This window comes from Podarcis liolepis (assembly GCF_965112155.1).
Source record: "Podarcis liolepis genome assembly, chromosome: 4".
Taxonomy (NCBI): Eukaryota; Metazoa; Chordata; class Lepidosauria; order Squamata; family Lacertidae; genus Podarcis; species Podarcis liolepis.
Genome location: NC_139558.1, coordinates 30588408 through 30607978, shown reverse-complemented (window position 1 = coordinate 30607978; position 19571 = coordinate 30588408). Strand labels below are relative to the sequence as shown.

Genomic DNA, 19571 nt, shown 5'->3' with positions numbered 1-19571 from the left:
AAAAACTGTACAATGGATTTTCAGTTGTAATATTTTTTCCTGGTCTTAATTTCATAAAATAATTTCATAAAATAAAAAAAATACATTTATGAAGACAAGGACCCAAAAGCTACAAGGAAGTAGGGAAACCCCAATAAAACAATGTGGACTTAAAACTGTCTGGCCACACAGCAATCACTGAGATTCGGTAACAACTGCAATACCAAATGTGTTATGATGATTCCCCTTCAGCTTACTCCAGCTACTCCCATTTAACTGGGCTAGGCAGGATCAAAAAGCAGAGTCAAACATTAACAACCAGTACAGCAAGTTTCTACGTTAATTATTTTCTTTGTGGTGATGCATCAGGTAGTTGTATGAAGTCTCCCAAGTCCTCTGAAGGATAGAGTGAAGCAGACCATGTCTTAGATGTAACTGTCCCAAAATTCTCATACACAGCATAAGCTCTTTATGCAAATGGTATATTAGAATGGCACCGTCTAATACCTTAAAGGCTGCAATTCTAGACCCATTTACAGTATCTGGAAATAAGCTCCATTGAAAGAACTGGAATCCATGTGGTTTTTAACAGCAGAACTAAGATACGTGCAAGTCTTTCGATACTGAGGTGATTTAAAAACTACTTACAATAAGCAGAAATATAGAGCCAGTCCACACTTTTGAAAGCTGCCTATTTTCCTTCTGTGCAGTGATGCAGATTGTGCCCAGAAGGTCAGAGCAAGCATATGGGAAGCAGTAAAGTGGAAAGGTGGGACTACTCAGAGACAGGACTTCTTGAAAACATTGTTGCCCAAGGGCTGAGCAAAACCACCTGAGTTGACACTGCTTTTTTATTTCTTAATACACAAATTTGTTGATAAGGTGTCCAGTTACGCCACTCCCATGCAGTTGCACATAGACACAACATGTGTTGTTTAAGCACAATTATCTGTGTACACATTCTTTTTTCCTTTTAATCGCCCAAAGACCAGTTGGGAGTTTGTAGCAAAACCCAGGAATGAAGAGGAAACCTGCAAGCAGCATGAGCTAATCAAATAAAAATAGTGATTATTGCAAGGGCAGAGTCTGTGCAATCAACCACTCCTATAGACTTGACCTTCTAACAATTTAAACATTAACAGTGCAATCTTATACATATATACATACTCAGAAATAAACCCCATTGCATTCAATGGAACTTAACTCCCAGATAATGCTGCATAGAACTACAGCCTAGCAGTGCACTATATATATAAATATGTACAAGTTCATATATATACAAGTTCATTTAAGTACCAAGGTGCTTGCTTGCAGGTGAAACATACTTCTGAGCAGATACACTTTGATTACACTGTTAAATATATTTGTTAGGAAAATAAGGATAATGAAATGGGAATTGGTTATTTCACAAAGCCAGCCTTGAAGTGGTTTTCAAATTGCTGTACTAACATGCATATACAAACTAGTCGAAAATATTAAAATCGTAGCCATTTCTATCATTATCCACCCCAAGAGGTCCTTCTTGATGGTGTGTGTTCATAGTTCCATCCAGTGCTTTTTTTTCTAAAAAAAAATGTTTAGGGGTACTCTCATTTTGACTCAAGAAAACAACCGTTTTATACTTCAAATCAGGAAAAATAAATACAATGTACAAAAGTACAAATATTCACAAAATGTTTAGGAGTATGCGTACCCCCAGAAAAAAGCACTGGTTCGATCATTCACACATCAATGACAAAGTAATAAGCCTCATCATATTCAGTCAAAAATCTAATCCATGTACTGCCAATTTTATCCACAATATATTATTTTTGATGGCAACATCTTCAGGTAGTGTTTCTATGGCTTCAACAGGCGGAGGTAACTAACAAGAAAATTCAAACTCCAGCCAGGCAGCAGTGCTGCGACAAAGCGGCAGTCAATGCCACACCCACAGCTCAGTTGCTCCCACTGGAGCAGAAGGTGGGAAGGCAATTCACTGCACCAGCCTGGCACTGGCACAGCAATCAAACCCAAACTGGGTTCAGTTCTATTCACCGACAGCAGGGGGATCCCCTCAGGATCCAGTGCATCCCAGGCTGGCCAAACCCTTCCACAACAGCCTGTTCGAGGGCTGAGGGCTGCTGGCAACACTTCTACCCACACATTTGGCAGGTGGAAAACACGCCTCTCTCTATGCCAGCAGGGTTGGGTAGAGGGACACCTCCACCCACCTTCCTGGCACAAAGGGGTGTGTAGATTTCCAGCCCAATTCTGCAATCTGGTGCACTTACCTGGAAAGAAGGTCCACACAGTAGGCCTTACATTTTAAGTATATACAGTACAGTGGTACCTCGGGTTAGGAACTTAATTTGTTCTGGAGGTCCGTTCTTAACCTGAAACTGTTCTTAACCTGAGGTACTACTTTAGCTAATGGGGCCTGCTGCTGCCGCTGTGCTACCACCACACGATTTCTGTTCTCATCCTGAAGCAAAGGGGTGTTTTTTTTGTTAAATTGTTTTAATTAATTTTCCAATAAAAAACATCCAATTAACGTATCAAATCATAATCCAATTAAAATAAAAAAAGTTCTTAACCCAAGGTACTATTTCTGGGTTAGCAGAGTCTGTAACAAGAAGCGTCTGTAACCCGAGGTACCACTGTATGCACAAGTTTGCATGATAAAAGAAATATGTGGAGTTTTCCCCCGCTGTGAGAAGCAAATTAATAATAAAGGCAAAAGATTTTTCTAGCTAATTTCTGCCAGCCACGCAGCAGAACTGCAGACAGGACGTTTACAAAATCAAACAGTTAAAAAAAATACATTCTGGTTTGCATCAAGATTAGGAGTGTGAATTAGCCACCCTTTAGCACATCCCAATTGCCATAAAACAAAAACACGCACAGAAACCAATCCTTCTAAAAGATGCATGGTGAGCTGCAAGCGAATATTCAACAGGGAACAAATTTTAATAATGATAATGCAGCATTGAGATCAAGAATACAGAAGCCTTCCCAACTGCACTCTCTCGGCACACGTAAACACAGCTCTCTAAACAAGGATGCTGCCTTCGTGGCCCGGACTCCGCCTCCTTTGCGTCATTTCTATGCGCGCAGCTCCAGGCTGTTACGTCATCTACCCCTGTTTCCCCTCCGAAAAAAAGATAAAGGAAAAAATGAAGAGTGACACACAGGCCTCCACTTCCGATCGCTGCAGCCTTCCCCTCCTGGGTTGGCATCCCTTTATCTCGGGAGACAAGGGAGGAGTCCGCCTGCAAACAGAAGTCAAACTGGTGTAAGGTTTGCAGCGCTTGCTGTGGCCGCAGTGGGAGTTTTGTGGAGCCCTTCTTTTAAACCGCTTTCCCAAGCGGTGCTCGGAATCTCAGCGTCGATTGTCCTCTCTTTACTCTTATCTCTGCGGTGTCGTTGCACGCGCAGGAATTGTGGGTAACCGGAAAGAAGGCTTCCGCTGAGCAGGAGGAACGCTCAGGCGGCCAATCAGGTTCGCGTTCGGAAAGATGGCGGCGCTCGGGTCCCGAGAGCGCTCTGCGGGGGAGGGAGGCAGCGGCGCGCGGGCGGACTCGGACCTCTTGCTGCACCCGGAGCTGCTCTCGCAGGAATTCCTCCTGCTGACGCTGGAGCAGGTAAGGGGGACGGGGGGGGGGGGCGCGCCGGTTGAAAGGGGGCGGGGCGAGGCAGGGAGGGAGGGAACCGTTAAACCGCCTCACCTGAGAGACTGCGGAGCGCCGGGCTCTTAAAGCCGGGCCGGATCTCGGGTTGCCAGTTCATACCCTCCAACCTTTCTCCGATGAAAATAGAGACGTCCTGTTCAATAATAATACTGTAATATTGATGATGATTCAAAAAATAATAATGAAGGTAATTCTAATAATAACAAATATAATAGTTCAACTAACAACAATAGTAACAATAATAGCAACAACACTGCAAATAATAATAACGATTTAAATAATAATAATAATTTATTCATACTCTGTCAGCCTGGGTTGCCCCAGCCACTCTGGGCAGAGTCCAACATATATAAAAACACAATAAGACATTAAACATTAAATAACTTCCCCGTACAGGGCTGCCTTCAGATGTCTTCTAAAGGTTGTATAGTTACTTACCTCCTTGGCTCATGGGTTGCATAACTTCATATCCTCCAATGTTTCTCCGACGAAAATAGGGACGTCCTAAGGAAAAGCAGGACGTTCTGGAATCAAATCAGAAACCAGGATGGCTTTTGTAAATCCAGGACTGTCCCTGGAAAATAGGGACATTTTGAGGGTCTGCCAGTTTAACCCAAGGAAACCCCCCTGCCTTTTAGTACCTGCTAGATCTGGAGGAATCTTCCAAGGAAGCTTTATTCCTGACTTGGAGAGCCCACGGAGGAGAAAAATCAGCAAAGTTTGGTGCCTCAGAAGCCCTCATAGCAGCACCTGCCCTGCAATTATTCCTATGTGTGTTTCAGACTATACAGGGTCATAGTGTTGGAAGGGACCCAAGGGTCATCTAGTCCAACCCCCTGCAATGCAGGAATCTCAGCTAGATCATAGGTGACGGATGGCCATCTAACTGCTGCTTTGAAACCTCCAAAGAAGGAGAGTCCACCACCTCTTGTGAGAGTCCATTCCATTGTCAAACAGCACTTACCGTCAGAAAGTTCTTCCTGATGTTTAGTCAGAATCTTCTTTCTTGTAAGTTGAGCAGGGGAAAACAGGCTTGCCCCATCCTCCCGATATTTGATGGGAACCATCATATCTCCTCTTAGTCTCCTCTTTACAGAAGCTTGTGGATTCATTTTGAAGATTTTAAAACTCACTTTTTAGGGAACAGTGCCATCACAAAGTTTCTCCAAAACATATGAAAATACCACTGCAAAACATGCACACACACAGCCAATGCAGCAATGGCTGAATATTACCCCCCCCCCTCCAAAAAAAGTACTTTGCAATATCTCCCTGACAGATATTCCTGTCTACGACCATTGTTGTACTCACACTTTACACTTGAAGACACTTGGAAGACGTGTTACATGCCCACACAGTGATAGGTCTATTAGCGGTGCTCCCTTTTTATGGCTTTAACAGCAGCATAATATGAGGGCATTAAGCAGGTAAAACTCTTTACGCTATAGTCAGACTGAGAGGGCAAAAGGCCCATCTGCTAAATTTCTGCATGTTGGACTCTCATTAAAGGCACAGAAGCAGGGCCAGTAAACGAAGGAACAAGCCTACTTCTATATAAGTAGTTTAGGTCAGCAGTCTCAATCTGGCAGCTATAATATTACAAAAGTGTATGGGTGTTGTACTAGGGAAACTGGCCCTTCAGCTATTACTGAACTCCAGCTTGCTTCATCCCTGACCATTCTGGTTGGATTTGATGGAAGCTGGAGTCCAGCAACATTTTGAGGGCCACAGACTCCCCACCTTGAATTTGTGGGGCACTCAGAGTCTTCAGGCTGAGGGAAGCTGTTGTTTCCACCCCCAACTCTATTTTGCTTCCTGAAGTGAGGTGAACTGTGCATCCTTTGCAGGGTGCAGCAAATTTCTATGCATTTCTAACTGTTATAATGAAGATTACCAAGTTTATTACAAGTGATGTGATTTTTAAGTGTATTATGTACACTTGTTATCCAGAGAACATTTGCAGTCATAATGAATATGTTTTTTTATTACTCTGCAACAGAAGAACATCCCAGTTGAAGATGAAGTGAAGATCAGTAAAGATGGCCTTACTGATCTCTATGTTCAGCATGTCATACCATTGCCTCAACGTGAGTTACCAAAAACTAGATGGGGAAAGTTGATGGAAAAGAAGAGAGGTCAGCAGGTGTTCAAGCATGAGGTCAAAAGGTAATTCTGTTTTGCTTAGTTTGTGGATTCAAACGCAAATTCGTCCTTCCTTATACCAAGTAAAACCATTGATCCATCTAGCTCAGTACTGTATTGGCAGTGGCTCTGCTAGATTTCTGGTAATAGCTTTTGCCAGCCCTACCTGGCAAGGGATTTAACCTTTTATGATGCAACACATGTGCTCTGCCACTGGGTTTTGGCAAATTTTCCATTCAGAAGGGAGTTCCGTGTTTCTTTTGACCTGTTCCTCCTCGCTTAGTAAGTACAACAATGGTTTTTTGTTTTTTATAGGTATTGGGGCTGCCAGCGGGATGTAGAGAATTATTATTGAAAGCAGTCGCGTAGTCAGCAGTCTGATAAATCCAGAGCGAGAGCAAATTAGATTAAGAACTGGAAAGTACTTTTCAGTGGAGTTCATGCAGAACAGAGTATCTAGCTATTAAATAAATCTGCCAAATAAATTCATTAAATGTGTGTGAGATACCACATTTATTTATATTTTGCAAACCTGTCCTATCTCCCCAGCTGTGGCTTCTTGTTTCAAACAGAAGCTGATATGAGTTAACTTTGCCCTGCCTGCCAATCAGAAGAATGGGGAAATGGGTCTGGTCCCATTGAGGATGGGCTTTGATCAGCTGATAGCGGCTCCACTCTGGAAACAACAAAAAAACCCAAGCCTTGCACAGTTTTTTTGCAGTAAAGAACATTATCCTAGTGCTCAAATGTAGTGAATGATAGCAACACTAGTGCTAAAGCAAGGGATCGATTTTTCTGGATTCTGGGACTTGATTACAAAATTGTATGCTGCCCAACTCTGAACCATGACTTGGAGATAAGGTATATCATATCTTAATTGCTCTTCTGGCAGGAAAATAGAACCTGAAGGCTTCCTCTATTGAACTCTAGTTTGAATCAATCGAACCTAATTATGCTTAGCTGTGTGCTGGGGCATTTTGTTATTTTCACTGGGGTTTTTTAAAAAAAATTCTAATCATCAGTAACCTGTATCCATAAATAACCGCTATTTAAACGTGTCCTGTTTTTGCTTCTAGAAATAGAGTGTTTCTTCCGAAGTGTCTCAACTATTGCTTCATTCACAACTCTTAATCAAAAAGGGAAATAATGCATCTATAAATTTGGGTTGGTCTATTCATAATAGACTGGTTTCTATTAGCGGATTCAGTTTATTTAGGCTGCAATCACATGCCCACTTAACTGGCAGTAAAATCCACTAAAATCGGTGGTCTTCTTTCTGGGTGGACATACTTGTGATGGGACCGTTAAGGAGCATTTATGTAGACCAGGGATGTGAAACCTGTGGCTCTCCTGATGGCGTTGGACTCCCAATTCCCATCAGTCCCAGCCAGCATGGTCAATGGCCAGGGATAATGTGAGCAGTAGTCCAATCACATCCTGAGGGCCACAGATTCCCCATCCTTGTTGAAGACAATTATAAGATGCAAAGAAACTTGGGATGAACTGTACAAGTCCTAAATTTTTTGAAGCTAAAGAAGCAGAAATAAAAATGTTTTTTGTTAATTTATCTGATACCCAACATTTAAGTCCACTGATTTAAATAGGCTGAGTATGACTTAATTTTTCTGAAAGTGTTTGTTTATTTTTTAAAAGTGTTAATGTTTTCCTGATTGTTCAAGTGAATTAAATGCGAAATAAATGAATATCAGAAAAAAGCAGCAGCAGTGCCATAGCGCACTAGATGAATTCCTAGTCTATTTCAGTGCCTGACCTGCTGATCTGAACACAAACCCAGATAAAAGTTCCACTGAAATAAATAGGACCCACTTCCAAGTAGTTGTGTTTGGGATAGTGTAAATCTGTAATGACTGTGGTTTCATTTACATCTGTGCTGCAGTAATTAATATTGTTTCTATGTTACCATTTCTTTGTTCAGCACTGCTCCAGCGGAAAGTCTACGGAAACGACCTCTCATTGTGTTCGATGGTAGCTCAACGAGTACAAGCATAAAAGTAAGGAAAACTGAGAATGGGGCTATTGATAGTCTAAAACTCCTTACAGCAAGAAGCGCCAGCACTACTTGTAAGGGACTGACGGTTCCTTCAAATTCTTCAGCTTGTGTGTCTGTCTCCACTTTTTCACCGGACATTAAAGTGGGATCCAGGATTCACGAAGCTAAGCAGAATAATATTATCGTCGATAACAATATGGCACCTGGTCAAAGGTCACCCCCATTGGTGCCTTTAACAGGAACTACTGTTGTGAAATTAAAGAGAGCTGCTCCGAAAGAAGAATCTGATGCATCCGTAAGTCATTCCACATCTGTTTCTTTTAACCAGATGTAGTTGTTGCCATGTCTCATAGCATAAATGTGAAAGCTATAGCAGTATTTTGTTATCTCTGAGTTTCTGCAGGTCACTAGGATGCAGTGCACTAATTATTCGAATATTATCATATATTATACCTTAACACAACTTTACTATTGTTAAAGAACTGTAAGATGGGCACAAACAAGTTCCTTTCTAAATTACTTCATCCTCATTACTGTGTAAATTATGGCCAGCCAGTAACATAATTCTCTGACTCAATCTGAAATGTGAGGGTCATTATTTTGGAATGTGGCAAGCTTCATTTGGCTTTGGCTTTCAACAATGCCTATTTTTCAGGAATATGAGTTCTGTTAGGAATAGATTTTGAAGTTAAGATCCTGCTTGATTTCTATGCTAGGTGAAACCCAGATCCTGCTGGGTTTCTATGCTCTGCCAACTCACTCACTATTCTGCATGCCATTTCTTGTTCCCAAAGCTCATTGGGCGAGTGCTTAAACACAAGACTGATCTAAACATTTTCATGCTCATTTTAGAAATGGAATTGGGTTGTCTTTTGGTTCTTGCTTTTCTATGTTTAATTACGACCATATTTTTATTTTAGCCACAAGATGGCATCAGAAGCCAAACTCTATAGTATAATATACAAGGTTTGTTTAAATGATTTAGGACAGGCAATTTTAACATCGTTTAAATCTTTCTCCCTCAGAACGGTCTGAAATCTCCGGAATCAAAAAAGAAGATCCAGCATGTGAAATGGCCATGAACCAATGAGGCACTGGAAATGTAAATAACATTTAGCCTCCAATTCAGAACAGATGAGTCATATTGAACAGGGTTGCAGATTGCGGTGGATTTTTCATAACGTTAACAATTCTACAGTACAAAGCAGGCACCATATTCTCACCCATCACCTTAAGGATATTTTCTGTCTTGCACTTTGAGTCATTTACTTCCCATTTTAATGGTTGGTTTTGGTGGAACAAAATTATTCTACCAGCCCTCCTTTGGAATTCTCACATGTACTGCAGTTCAGCCTTTGCATGACCTGGCAAGAGAAAAGCAGTGTGCATTTATAACTATTCATGTTCAACTGTACAGCAGTATTGCTTTTCTTTTCTTTTTTGCAAATACAGTTCTCTACACAAGTGTATTTAGACAGTGTGGAAGACTATGTTTCCCCGTTCAACTGGACTTCCCATGGTAATAGTGGCTTTTGCACAAAGTTCTGTTGGCAGGGCAAGAAAAATATTTTGAATTCTTAGGTCCTGATACCAAGTGTCTAGATGTCTTTTCCAGCCTTGTTATGAGATGGTTACCTCTTACAGACATAGGAAAAATACTGAACTGTGTAATTTCTTTGCTTCAAATTGAAGTTTTTGTTACAATTGAAGATGAATTTCTGTTGTCTTTTGAGCAGATGGAAGCACATGATAGACTGTATACAGAGAGTATTTGAGAGAAAAGTAGTGCATGAACTAGTACCACGCTTTTGTACAGTACATGCATAAGTATTTTTTCATAAAATACATGAACCTTTGTGGTCTATTTAACTTGCCTGCCTACAAAATGCCTGCTAAAATTCTGGAGAAAAGCTAACACTCCACTCATTGGGGCAGTTTGAATAGAGGGATAAATTATACGGAGAGTAAGCTATTGTGGTTTGCAAAAGAATAAGTCTTGCCTCTTTCCTATCTGTGAATAAATGTGGATTTCTTTGAAACCACATGGATCCTCTTTCATATGATGTAAAAACCAAACCTAGCTGGGTATAATAGTTAGAATTGCGTACCATACACAAAGTAGTGTTCAGTCAAATTCAGGCTGCCATCCTGTACACGCCTACCACAGAATATGGACTTAGTGGTATTTACTTCTGAGTAGACATGGTTATAACTGCATTGTTGGTGCACGACTTCCACTAGATCATGATCAAAGATTTGGAAAGAATGGTGTGTTTGAGGTGTATTTTGAGTTTCCCTCTTCCTGAACACGTGTGCAAGTTTTGTACTTTAGTACAGCACAGTTTAATTTTGTGTGTTTTGTATCTGAGCTGTCTTTTTAGTAGCCTCACCTGATTTAAATAAATTGATTTAAACTGACGATGTATTAAATTGTGTGGACCATCTCTGTTCTACAGGACTGCAGACAAACACCTGTTATCCGAGTCTTCAAAAGGGTTTGAGGAAACTGTACACTGGTCCAGGGGTCACCAGTCCAGCACCCATAGGTGCCGTGGTGTGTGCAGAGGCGTTCATTGGTACCCTCAGGCAGGGATCCCAGATTCTGAGCTTTCATTTAAAAAACAACCCACTAGCACTTTAAAAAAGAAATGTGTAAAAGAAACCATTCTAAGCAATTTCTGTGAAATGAGCCGGGCTGGCTTCTCCCGCCTATCAGTGTTTCAGCCAACGAGTGACAGAGCTGCGATAAGTCACTTGTTTGGACATCAGGCAGTTAACAGCCTGCGGTCCTAAAGATATAACCCAATTTTGTTGTTGGAAAGAAATCTTAAAACTTTGAGTTCTCCATTTGTTTTATATACAAGCATCCCCTCACTTACGCGGAGGTTACGTTCTGGGCCCTCATGCGCGTTAGTGAAATGTAAAGTGGGGAGGCCTCTCTGAACACTCTTTAAGTGCAGTCTTTTCCGCTCTCTCTCAATTCATATTAAAAATACTGGATCCCAAAATAAACCACAACTAGAATCAAAGCTCTGGGCCGCCTGGAGGATACATAGGTAAGTGGCTTCTGTCTCTGCCCTACCCTGCACATGATGTGTTAGGCAGGGAGGCTGAGCAGCCTAAACAAAGCCCCACTGTGCCTCAGGTCCCTTTGGGGATTCCTCTGCCCTCACCGACATCCTCTTCAGGCTCCGGGGAGGGTCTCCTCATGAGCCACGAGGACTCGCCAGCATTCTCCTGCCATTTCCCGGTTTGATTGAATTATTAAATTATTTCTCAGTGCCTTGCATATATGTGGTCACAGGTGAGTCGATCAGGGGTGTGGGTGCGTGCCCGTACTTGATTTTTGGCTTGGCTACATTATTCTTTAACGGCATATTTTATCTGCAGAGCCGCACATTCTCAGTACTGCAAAACTGGTTTTGGTGTGGCGCATTGTCCTCAATCTTTGCAGGATGCGGTCAAAATAAGCAGGTCCTCTCTGTCTTCCCCATGCTCCAACACCCTGTTTGAAGAGATCTTTTTCAAAAGTCGGCTGCACCGAAGACGAAATGGGTAGTGAACATGGAAGTACAGTGGTACCTTGGGTTACATACGCTTCAGGTTACACACTCTGCTAACCCAGAAATAGTGCTTCAGGTTAAGAACTTTGCTTCAGGATAAGAACAGAAATCAGGCTAAAGTGGTGCTTCAGGTTAAGAGCAGTTTCAGGTTAAGAACGGACCTCCGGAACGAATTAAGTACTTAACCTGAGGTACCACTGTAGTAAAAAAAAATTGCTTTTCACTTTTAAGTCAATGGGATCATTCCCACAGATCCCAGCGCATATCTGTCCTGCAGCCAGCCAAATGAAGCACAAACGATGTGGGTTTTCATATCCCTGTCATGAAGATGGTGAGGAGAAAGCAGTATTCGCAACCCCAAGTACTTGTTCAGAAGATCATTTCTTTGCCCCTGTGTTGCCTTTTCTGATACAGCAATGAGAGATTTTCAAGCATTTTAAGATGATTTGCTTGATACCATTCTAAACAGAGACTGAGTTAGTGGGCAGCACATCGTAAACCTTGTCAATACCCAAGACACATGGTTGCCACCAACAACATCCATTCATTACCATGTTTGATGAAATGCAAAAAGCAGCTGCTACCGATTCATACCATCGAAGAAAGCTGCAGGAGCAGCGCTCTTGGAGTCAGTAAGGTGAACTTTATATTTTTGGACAAATATAAAAAGGTTTCATCTCATGGTACCTTTCATGCAGAGGCCATGACATATATTGTGGCACACTGCATAGCAAGCATCACATTATACATTCCTCTGCATTAGGAGCAGTAGTCTCGTAATCTGGGGAACCGGGTTCGCGTCTCCGCTCCTCCACATGCAGCTGCTGGGTGACCTTGGGCCAGTCACACTTCTTTGAAGTCTCTCAGCCTCACTCACCTCACAGAGTGTTTGTTGTGGGGGAGGAAGGGAAAGGAGAATGTTAGCCGCTTTGAGACTCCTGAAGGGAAGTGAAAGGCGGGATATCAACTCTTCTTCTCTCTGAGCCATTGGTACAGAATTTTACTATGTTATCTTAGAACATGGGTAGACAAACTAAGGCGCAGGAGCCAGATCCAGCCCAATTGCCTTCTACATCCGGCCCGCGGACAGTCCAGGAATCAGTGTGTTTTTACTTGAGTAGAATGTGTCCTTTTATTTAAAATGTATCTCTGGGTTATTTGTGGGGCATAGGAATTTGTTCATTTCCCCTCCAAAAATATAGTCCGGCCCACCACAAGTTCTGAGGGACAGTGGACTGGCCCCCTGCTGAAAAAGTTTGCTGACCTCTGTCTTAGAACCTATGCAAGAGGTTAAGTATATACATTCCAGCAACTTCATGAATGCGAAGCAAGCCCATAGGGAAATTCGTCTTGTGAAACAGCTCAAAAACGGAAAACCCTTTCGTCTAGCGGGTTTTCCGATTTGCGAGGCATTCGTCTTGCGGGGCACCACTGTATGTGATGAGCAGCTTCCATGACTGGTAGAAATACACACAGAACTGCTGGGTCAAAGTTTAATATTTGGCTTGGGGAGAGAGATCACGCTTTTATGGTCTTCTCTTAAGAGTATATATGGATTTTAAATCTTCTGCATTAATCGCTGGAGAGCTTATGTTTTTATTGTAGAAAAGAAACAGCGTATGCCAGAAATGGATTTAAATAATTCTTCCCCAAAATTATAAATTGCCTGAAAAGACTAACATTATAAATAATTATGCCCTGCACACTTTTTGAGATGTTTCCCCTATATTGTTTGAGAGATCTTAAATCTGAATTAATATCCTGACTATGAAAAGCAGAAAATATTCTGTCACTGGTCCATATACAGTCATACCTCGGGTTACAGACGCTTCAGGTTGCATGCCGAACCCGGAAGTACCGGAAAGGGTTACTTCCGGGTTTCGGTGCTCGCGCATGCACATAAATCCTAAATCGCGCCTTGCGCATGCACAAACGCTGAATTGCGACCCACGCATGCGCAGACGCAGCGCTGCGGGTTGCAAACGTGCTTTCCGCACAGATCACGTTCGCAACCCAAGCATCCACTGTATACATTTTCTTCGGACCTGTTTTCCAGAGCTGAGATAAAACGAACCCCATGTTTTCGTAAAGCGGACAAACTATCTACCTAATATAATTGGACACAAAGTGAAAATGAATGTACTGCAGTAGCGGGAGCTGACTCCTAGCTACCTTATCCTTAAGCTAGGAAGATAAAGCCTTCTCAAGCCCTACTAATAGTTATGCATAACAGTATAAATCTGAGGAAGCTGCGATCTCATCTGCCTCTTGCTTATTTATGATTTCAGAATCTGTTTTGATCAGCGCCTGAAGTTACTGATTGCAAAAGTATGATGAACAGCAGACACTGGAGCAATACTGTACAAGCACTGCAGCTACACTACTGGAAATACCTGGAACAGGAATGTAGCTGCTCTTAATTTCCATGATTGCCTAATATTTCAGAAAATAAGGGCAATTTTCTGTTTGTACCAGTAGCAGCCAGTGATTGGGCTGTTACTTTCTGAACATGTAATGCTTCTGTTTTTTAATGGCCTCACCGAGATTTGGGGTTTTGTTTTGTTGTTCATATGGATCCATCCTTTTTAAATAAAAGGAGTTTATCCACGCCTTACCTCAAATGCTAACATTTATTGAAAGTTAAGTCTTTAAGATGTCAACTTCACCAAAATACAGCAGACTTCATTAGAAATACGTTTATTACTTCATAAAATACAAGGTGCAATGGAATTTCAAAATGAGTACTAAAAACGAAAAATGTACTTTGCAAAATGGCCTTGCAGTATCATGCAATAATGTGTTGCAGATTCACGTCAATTTAAACCTCATGCAGTCTGTTCCTGTGTACATTTATGTCGAAGAATGTCCCAATCAGTTTAATGGGAGTAATTCCAGTGAAAGTATGCATAGAATTGTAGCCTCAAAACCCTTATTTTAAGGCATAACCCAAAACTTTCTATCTAACTTTCTATCACTGATTGAACCAACATACCCTACTTTCAAATTATCACCTACTTGGACATGATGAACATTGATACTTGATCTATCGATACCAAACAGTAGCTCCTGTAATCTTTCCAGAATCCCCAAGTTGAATATGTTATCAGTTTTAAACTACATACATCTTTTGAAGAGAAATTTGTATTGCTAAGAATGTAAGAGCCCTGCTGAATCAAACCAAAGGCCCAGTTACGTCAGCACCCTGTGTTGTGTGGTAGCCAAGCAGATGATTATATTGGAAGTCCACAAGCAGGGTATGAGCTAAATTAGGGTTGCCATATTTCAAAAAGTGAAAATCCAGACACAGAAGCTGTTGAGCTCTGCTCTTTTTGGCAAAGTTGTTGAGTTGTTGAGCTTTCCCCCCCCCATGAAATCTCAACAACAACAAAAATGTGTTTTTGAGCTATTTTTTAAATTAAAATTGCCTAAATCTACACTACCAACATGGGCTGCCATATGTCCAGATTTTCCTGGACATTTAAGCAATTTCCGCCTGGACGCTGCTTAAGGGGGATGAATGCTGGCTATGTCTGGAAAATTCCAGGCGTATGGCAACGCTATCTCAATACCACACTTCCTGTTGTGTTCTCCAGCACCTGGCAGTCAGAGTTCACACTGTCTGTAAACTTGGAGATAATAATCAGCCATCTTCACTGGTAGCTTTTATCCTCTAAATATCTGAGCAACTCACAACTCCGTATTTGAACTGGACTCGATTCATAAATGTATTGCCTAGCAGTCGATGTCAAAACCACCTCCCCACCCTTTTGTCTTTCCCTTCTCTAAAGCATTTCTACAACCTAGAAAAAGAAAAAGAAAAAATCCTGATGACTATATATTGCAGGGGGTAAAACCCAAACACTTTTTTTCACTTCTGGTCAAAACCCACAGCTGTCATTGCTTATTTGAGAAAATATATGCACTTGTGAGAGCTGATGGTGGTGGTTGTATTCTTTTCACATTTTAAATGTCCTTCCCACACTCAGGACACAGGATGTCATCCCTTTCTGTGAGGAAACCGCGGCCCACCAACGACAGGGAGCACTTCTTGCAGTTGAAGCAATCGTTGTGCCACTGGCGTTCCTCAAAGGAGATGTACTTGGTTCCTCCAAGTCCTGAAAAGGCAAAACAAGTATTTAAGAAGAAAACACAAGAAAACCTTCTGTAAGGTCATTTGGGTCAGATTCCCACATCGTTTCCAGTTGTGAATAAACTTCCTTGGACTTAAACATGTGGAAAAGTTGCATTTAAACACATCATTGACATAACTTTGTCACAGCTGAATCTGCATGCAGAATTCTAGATTCCTGTCAGTCCCTAGATCAGAGATGAGGAACCTGTGGCCCTCCAGGAAAAGCAGCAAAAAAATAAAATGAACGAATGAACTTTATTCTGAACTGATTGATGCTGTTTTTGAGGTGCTTTTTTTCTGTCTGCAAAGGAAAACGGTAACACGATACTTACCACTGATTGGATTGGTGCATCCTGCACACTTCTTGGCATAGAGGCTGCAGTAGCAGTTCAAACAATAGGCAAACTCATCCCGGGAAGTAAAGCGTTGCCCAGAGAGCTGTTTTTTGCACCCAGTGCACACAAAACACTCCTTGTGCCATGGCTGCTCCCGGTAAGTAATTCCTCCTGTAGTAATTGGCTGTGAAATGAAAAGAAAAATGGGAATGAAAAAGAAAAGAAAAAAGGAATTCCTATTGATTTTGTGCCCCATTTCCGTTCACCTTGCAAATCTTTTAAGCAATAGGTAGCAGAACTAGTCTCATGCTTAACCCCTCACACCTTTTCTGCGAAGCCCCTGACAACCTTCTTTGTTCCTGTGTCTTTCTGTCTTTTAGGTAAGCCAAAATACGCATGACTTCAAAGCATTGCACAGCCTGATATAGTTCAATGCTCTGGAACGTGTTGGAGCAAAAGTATATGCATAACTGGATTGCAGTTTTGCTTCGAACTAAAGCAGACAAGTGTGTGTGTGTGTGTCGCTTTCGGTTTAATAGAAGAAGAAGAAGAAGAGTTTGGATTTGATATCCCGCCTTTCACTCCCCTTCAGGAGTCTCAAAGCGGCTAACAATCTCCTTTCCCTTCCTCCCCCACAACAAACACTCTGTGAGGTGAGTGGGGCTGAGAGACTTCACAGAAGTGTGACTGGCCCAAGGTCACCCAGCAGCTGCATGTGGAGGAGCGGAGACGCGAACCCGGTTACCCAGATTACGTGACTACCGCTCTTAACCACTACACCACACTGGCTCTCTCGTGCTAATAGTCATTTGCACGAAGCAATAAACAATACCTTCTTGCACTGGATACACTGCATAGCAAACTGCTTTTCGTAGCAGGGCACGCAGAAATTTTGACTGTCTTTGGGAATGAAACTCTTTGTTCCGATTGGCTGTTGGCACCGATGGCAGATAAAGCAGGTCTCATGCCAGCTGTTTCCTTTATATTCCATCTTGCGGGTACCTAGGAGGAGACCACAGCATGAGATTTCTACCTTGGCTTTCAAGCTGCTGTGAAGGGAAAAGGTAAGTAGAAACTCTGTTCCATTTTCCAGTTAGCATATGAGGCGAAGCCGGACACCCTTTTAGCAGAAACTTGGGTTTTTGTGGGAGCAGCAAAAGTATAAATTCCTGCAGCTATTACACTCCTCAGATCCATTCTGATGTTTAAGATGTGCAGGTGAGCTGCATGAACAGTCCCTTTTCGAGTGACTCTCTCAATAGATTATGAAAACAATTCAGGTTGTGGGGTTTTGTGGCCTTTCATCAACATTTACTAGTGGCCTTTGCTCGGGGCGAAACACTCCTTTCTCCTAGTTTTGATTTCCTTCCATCCTTTCCCGTTGTTCCCTTTCTGGGGGCTGGCATCAGTCCCACCTCTCAGCACTGGAGATAGATTCTAGCTTTTTTGGGTTGTGCAAAGTGGAATTTGGCACCTTCATGACCATGTTGATGCAAAATACCAAGACGCCAATGAGACTGGTCCTTTGGTGCTTCTCTCGAGAACTGAGGAGAAGTCAATCTCTTAAAGCTGCTGAGAAAATTTCCAAGTACTGAAGAGACTGCCCTCACCTAAGTGGAAAACCTCATCATGCAGCTCTAGCACAGGGCAACTGGAGATGGCCATTCCCCCAAAACAAGGTCTGAACTCTGTAGCTCCTTCCTGGTTACATTCTGATCCAAATACAACATGCACTTATTGCATCTTATATTTGTATCTTCTCTTTTCTGATTATTGGCTAATGATTACCTAACCCTCTTTTGCCTCTCTGACTTTATAGGTTCCGTTACAAATGCTTAAAACCAATTTTTCCTCTACTTCTGTTTTCCTACTGTCTTCAGCATTTTTCCAGCCCATTTTCTGCCTTAGACAGTTTTGAGTTTGGGTGTAGGACTGAATTAACCCAGCTGTGATGGCCTGGGATTCGGACTCGGAGGCTAAACCTGAGGAATCCCAGCCTGCACAGGAGTCCCCGCCTCCAGAACCAGCTGAGCCGGGGCTGGGACATGAGCCTGATGGGTCCTCACTTGTGCTGGATCCTCAGCTGCAGGCACCAGCTGAGTCTGCTCTGGCTCCTGAGGTGATGGAGGACCCATTGCCTGCAGGTGCTCCACTCTCAGCTGAGGTTGCCTCTGGGTCCGGTAACCCTCCAGCCTCTCCTGAGCTATGAAGGCTCAGGGCAGAGAGGCGGAGGGAACTAAGTTCCCACAGGAGGAGTGCTCGCCTCCAGGCCAGGAGAGGCGAGTCACCTGAGGATCGGGGCCGCCCTATGCCTCGGGGCAGATAAAAGCCAGCCAGCCCCAGTCCCAGGTTGCGGGAGCAATATCGTTGGTAGCCTGTTCCTGCCTGCACCCTGTCCTGCTCTCCTGCCAGAGTTCCTGACCTCACCCGACTCCATGCCTTGGACCCTGCTTCAGCTTTGACGGACAGCTTCCACACCATACCCTCGACCTCGGACTGGACTCGGACCTCGCCACACGGTTAACCCTCGGGACCAGCACACCAGCCCTTCCAAAAAAACAAAAACAGAAAACCCCAACCAACCAACCAAACAAACAACAAAAACACCACCCATTTTGACCCTGGCTGTAAAAAGAGACTTGCTAGAGTAAGTCAAACCCATTGGGAATGTGTAACCTGGAATATTTGTTTGCAAGCTTTGTGGAAAGGGTTACAACGATAAAAAAATGCAATATTAAAAAACAGTAAAAGCAGATGACAACCAAGAGCACAGAATGTGTTCTAAAATATATCTTGGGTGTCAAAAAGAGGTCAGTGGGGAATCTTCAACAGATGATGAAAGACACAATAAAGGTGTCAAATGCTCCTTGGGTGGGAAATCCACAGCTTAGAAATTGCCACAGAGAATGTCCTCGCTCAAGCCACACACACCCCGGGTTTCTGAGTGCAATGGAACTGCCATGTTCAATGAATGGGCTGTCTGAAAGAGACCATGTTCTGAATTTTTCTCACAAATACAGGAGACATCTCATTTTCACATATGGATTCCCCTAATGTGAGCACATGGTCATTCATTCAGTGGTCGACTTTGGGCTCTCAAACTTCAGTGGTGTCCTATGCAGTGCTAAAATCCAACACAGCATTTTTTGTGTGTGTCCCCTGTATCATGGCGCCCACCATGACAGCACTTGGTTGAGCCACCCTAAAACCACCTCTGATTCATTCCCTCTCTGGAAAGAAACCAGAGCAGAAGAAGCCCAGCCAAAACGAAAGAGGAATTTTTGCATTTAAATATTTCAAGCACACCTTGTGGGGTCTTTGAAAAGCCAATGTTGAAGGGCATCCTAGTTAAATCAACCACATTATTGTTGGGCGGCAGTTTAAAGGCAAAGTGCTATTACCTCTGTGTGATTTGCAAGCAGCTTTCAGTGATATTAACATCATTTATCAGATGAGAGAATTTGTCCCTCTTAGAGTAAGCGCTACATTGAAAGAGACTTAAAAAATTATTAAGTGAGCTCTAATTGGCATAAAAGCAATGTAGCAAATGTGTTAACAGATTATTATCTTGCTCTATGACATTTTAAATGGCTTTTCACATCTTATCAGTTTATTAATGTGCTATATTAATAAAGCTATAATTATGCTACGTTTAGTGCTTATGTGATTTTTTTTTATTAAAAAAAAAGAATTAGGTAGAGTTGAGAGCTAAAGTGTCGATCCCTGAAGGAATGAAAG

At 42.4% G+C, this 19571-nt stretch overlaps 2 protein-coding genes across 5 annotated transcripts in view; one reads left to right on the top strand and one right to left on the bottom strand.

Annotated features, from left to right (window-relative positions):
* The first annotated feature begins 3407 nt into the window (after positions 1–3407).
* LOC310706198 (ashwin) lies at positions 3408–10221 on the top strand. 2 transcript variants are annotated; one of them, XM_083501612.1, is made up of 4 exons: positions 3408–3602; positions 5650–5816; positions 7729–8098; positions 8829–10221. In XM_083501612.1, the coding sequence occupies exons 1-4, from the start codon at positions 3477–3479 to the stop codon at positions 8883–8885; spliced, it is 720 nt and encodes a 239-aa protein (XP_083357738.1). In that variant the 5' UTR covers positions 3408–3476; the 3' UTR covers positions 8886–10221. The 2 variants fall into 2 exon arrangements, with proteins under 2 accessions (XP_083357738.1, XP_083357739.1); XM_083501613.1 differs by lacking the exon at positions 3408–3602 and adding an exon at positions 3682–3837.
* Positions 10222–14047: 3826 nt separating this feature from the next.
* The window catches only part of FHL2 (four and a half LIM domains 2), a 34006-nt gene continuing 28482 nt past the window's right edge, over positions 14048–19571 (bottom strand). For all 3 annotated transcript variants that reach the window (XM_083501595.1, XM_083501597.1, XM_083501596.1), the window contains 3 exons: positions 16666–16835; positions 15831–16017; positions 14048–15481 (listed from right to left, as the gene is read on the bottom strand). In XM_083501595.1, the coding sequence (XP_083357721.1) occupies positions 15330–15481; positions 15831–16017; positions 16666–16835 (509 nt within the window). In that variant the 3' untranslated portion in view covers positions 14048–15329. The remainder of the gene's footprint in view (positions 15482–15830; positions 16018–16665; positions 16836–19571) is intronic.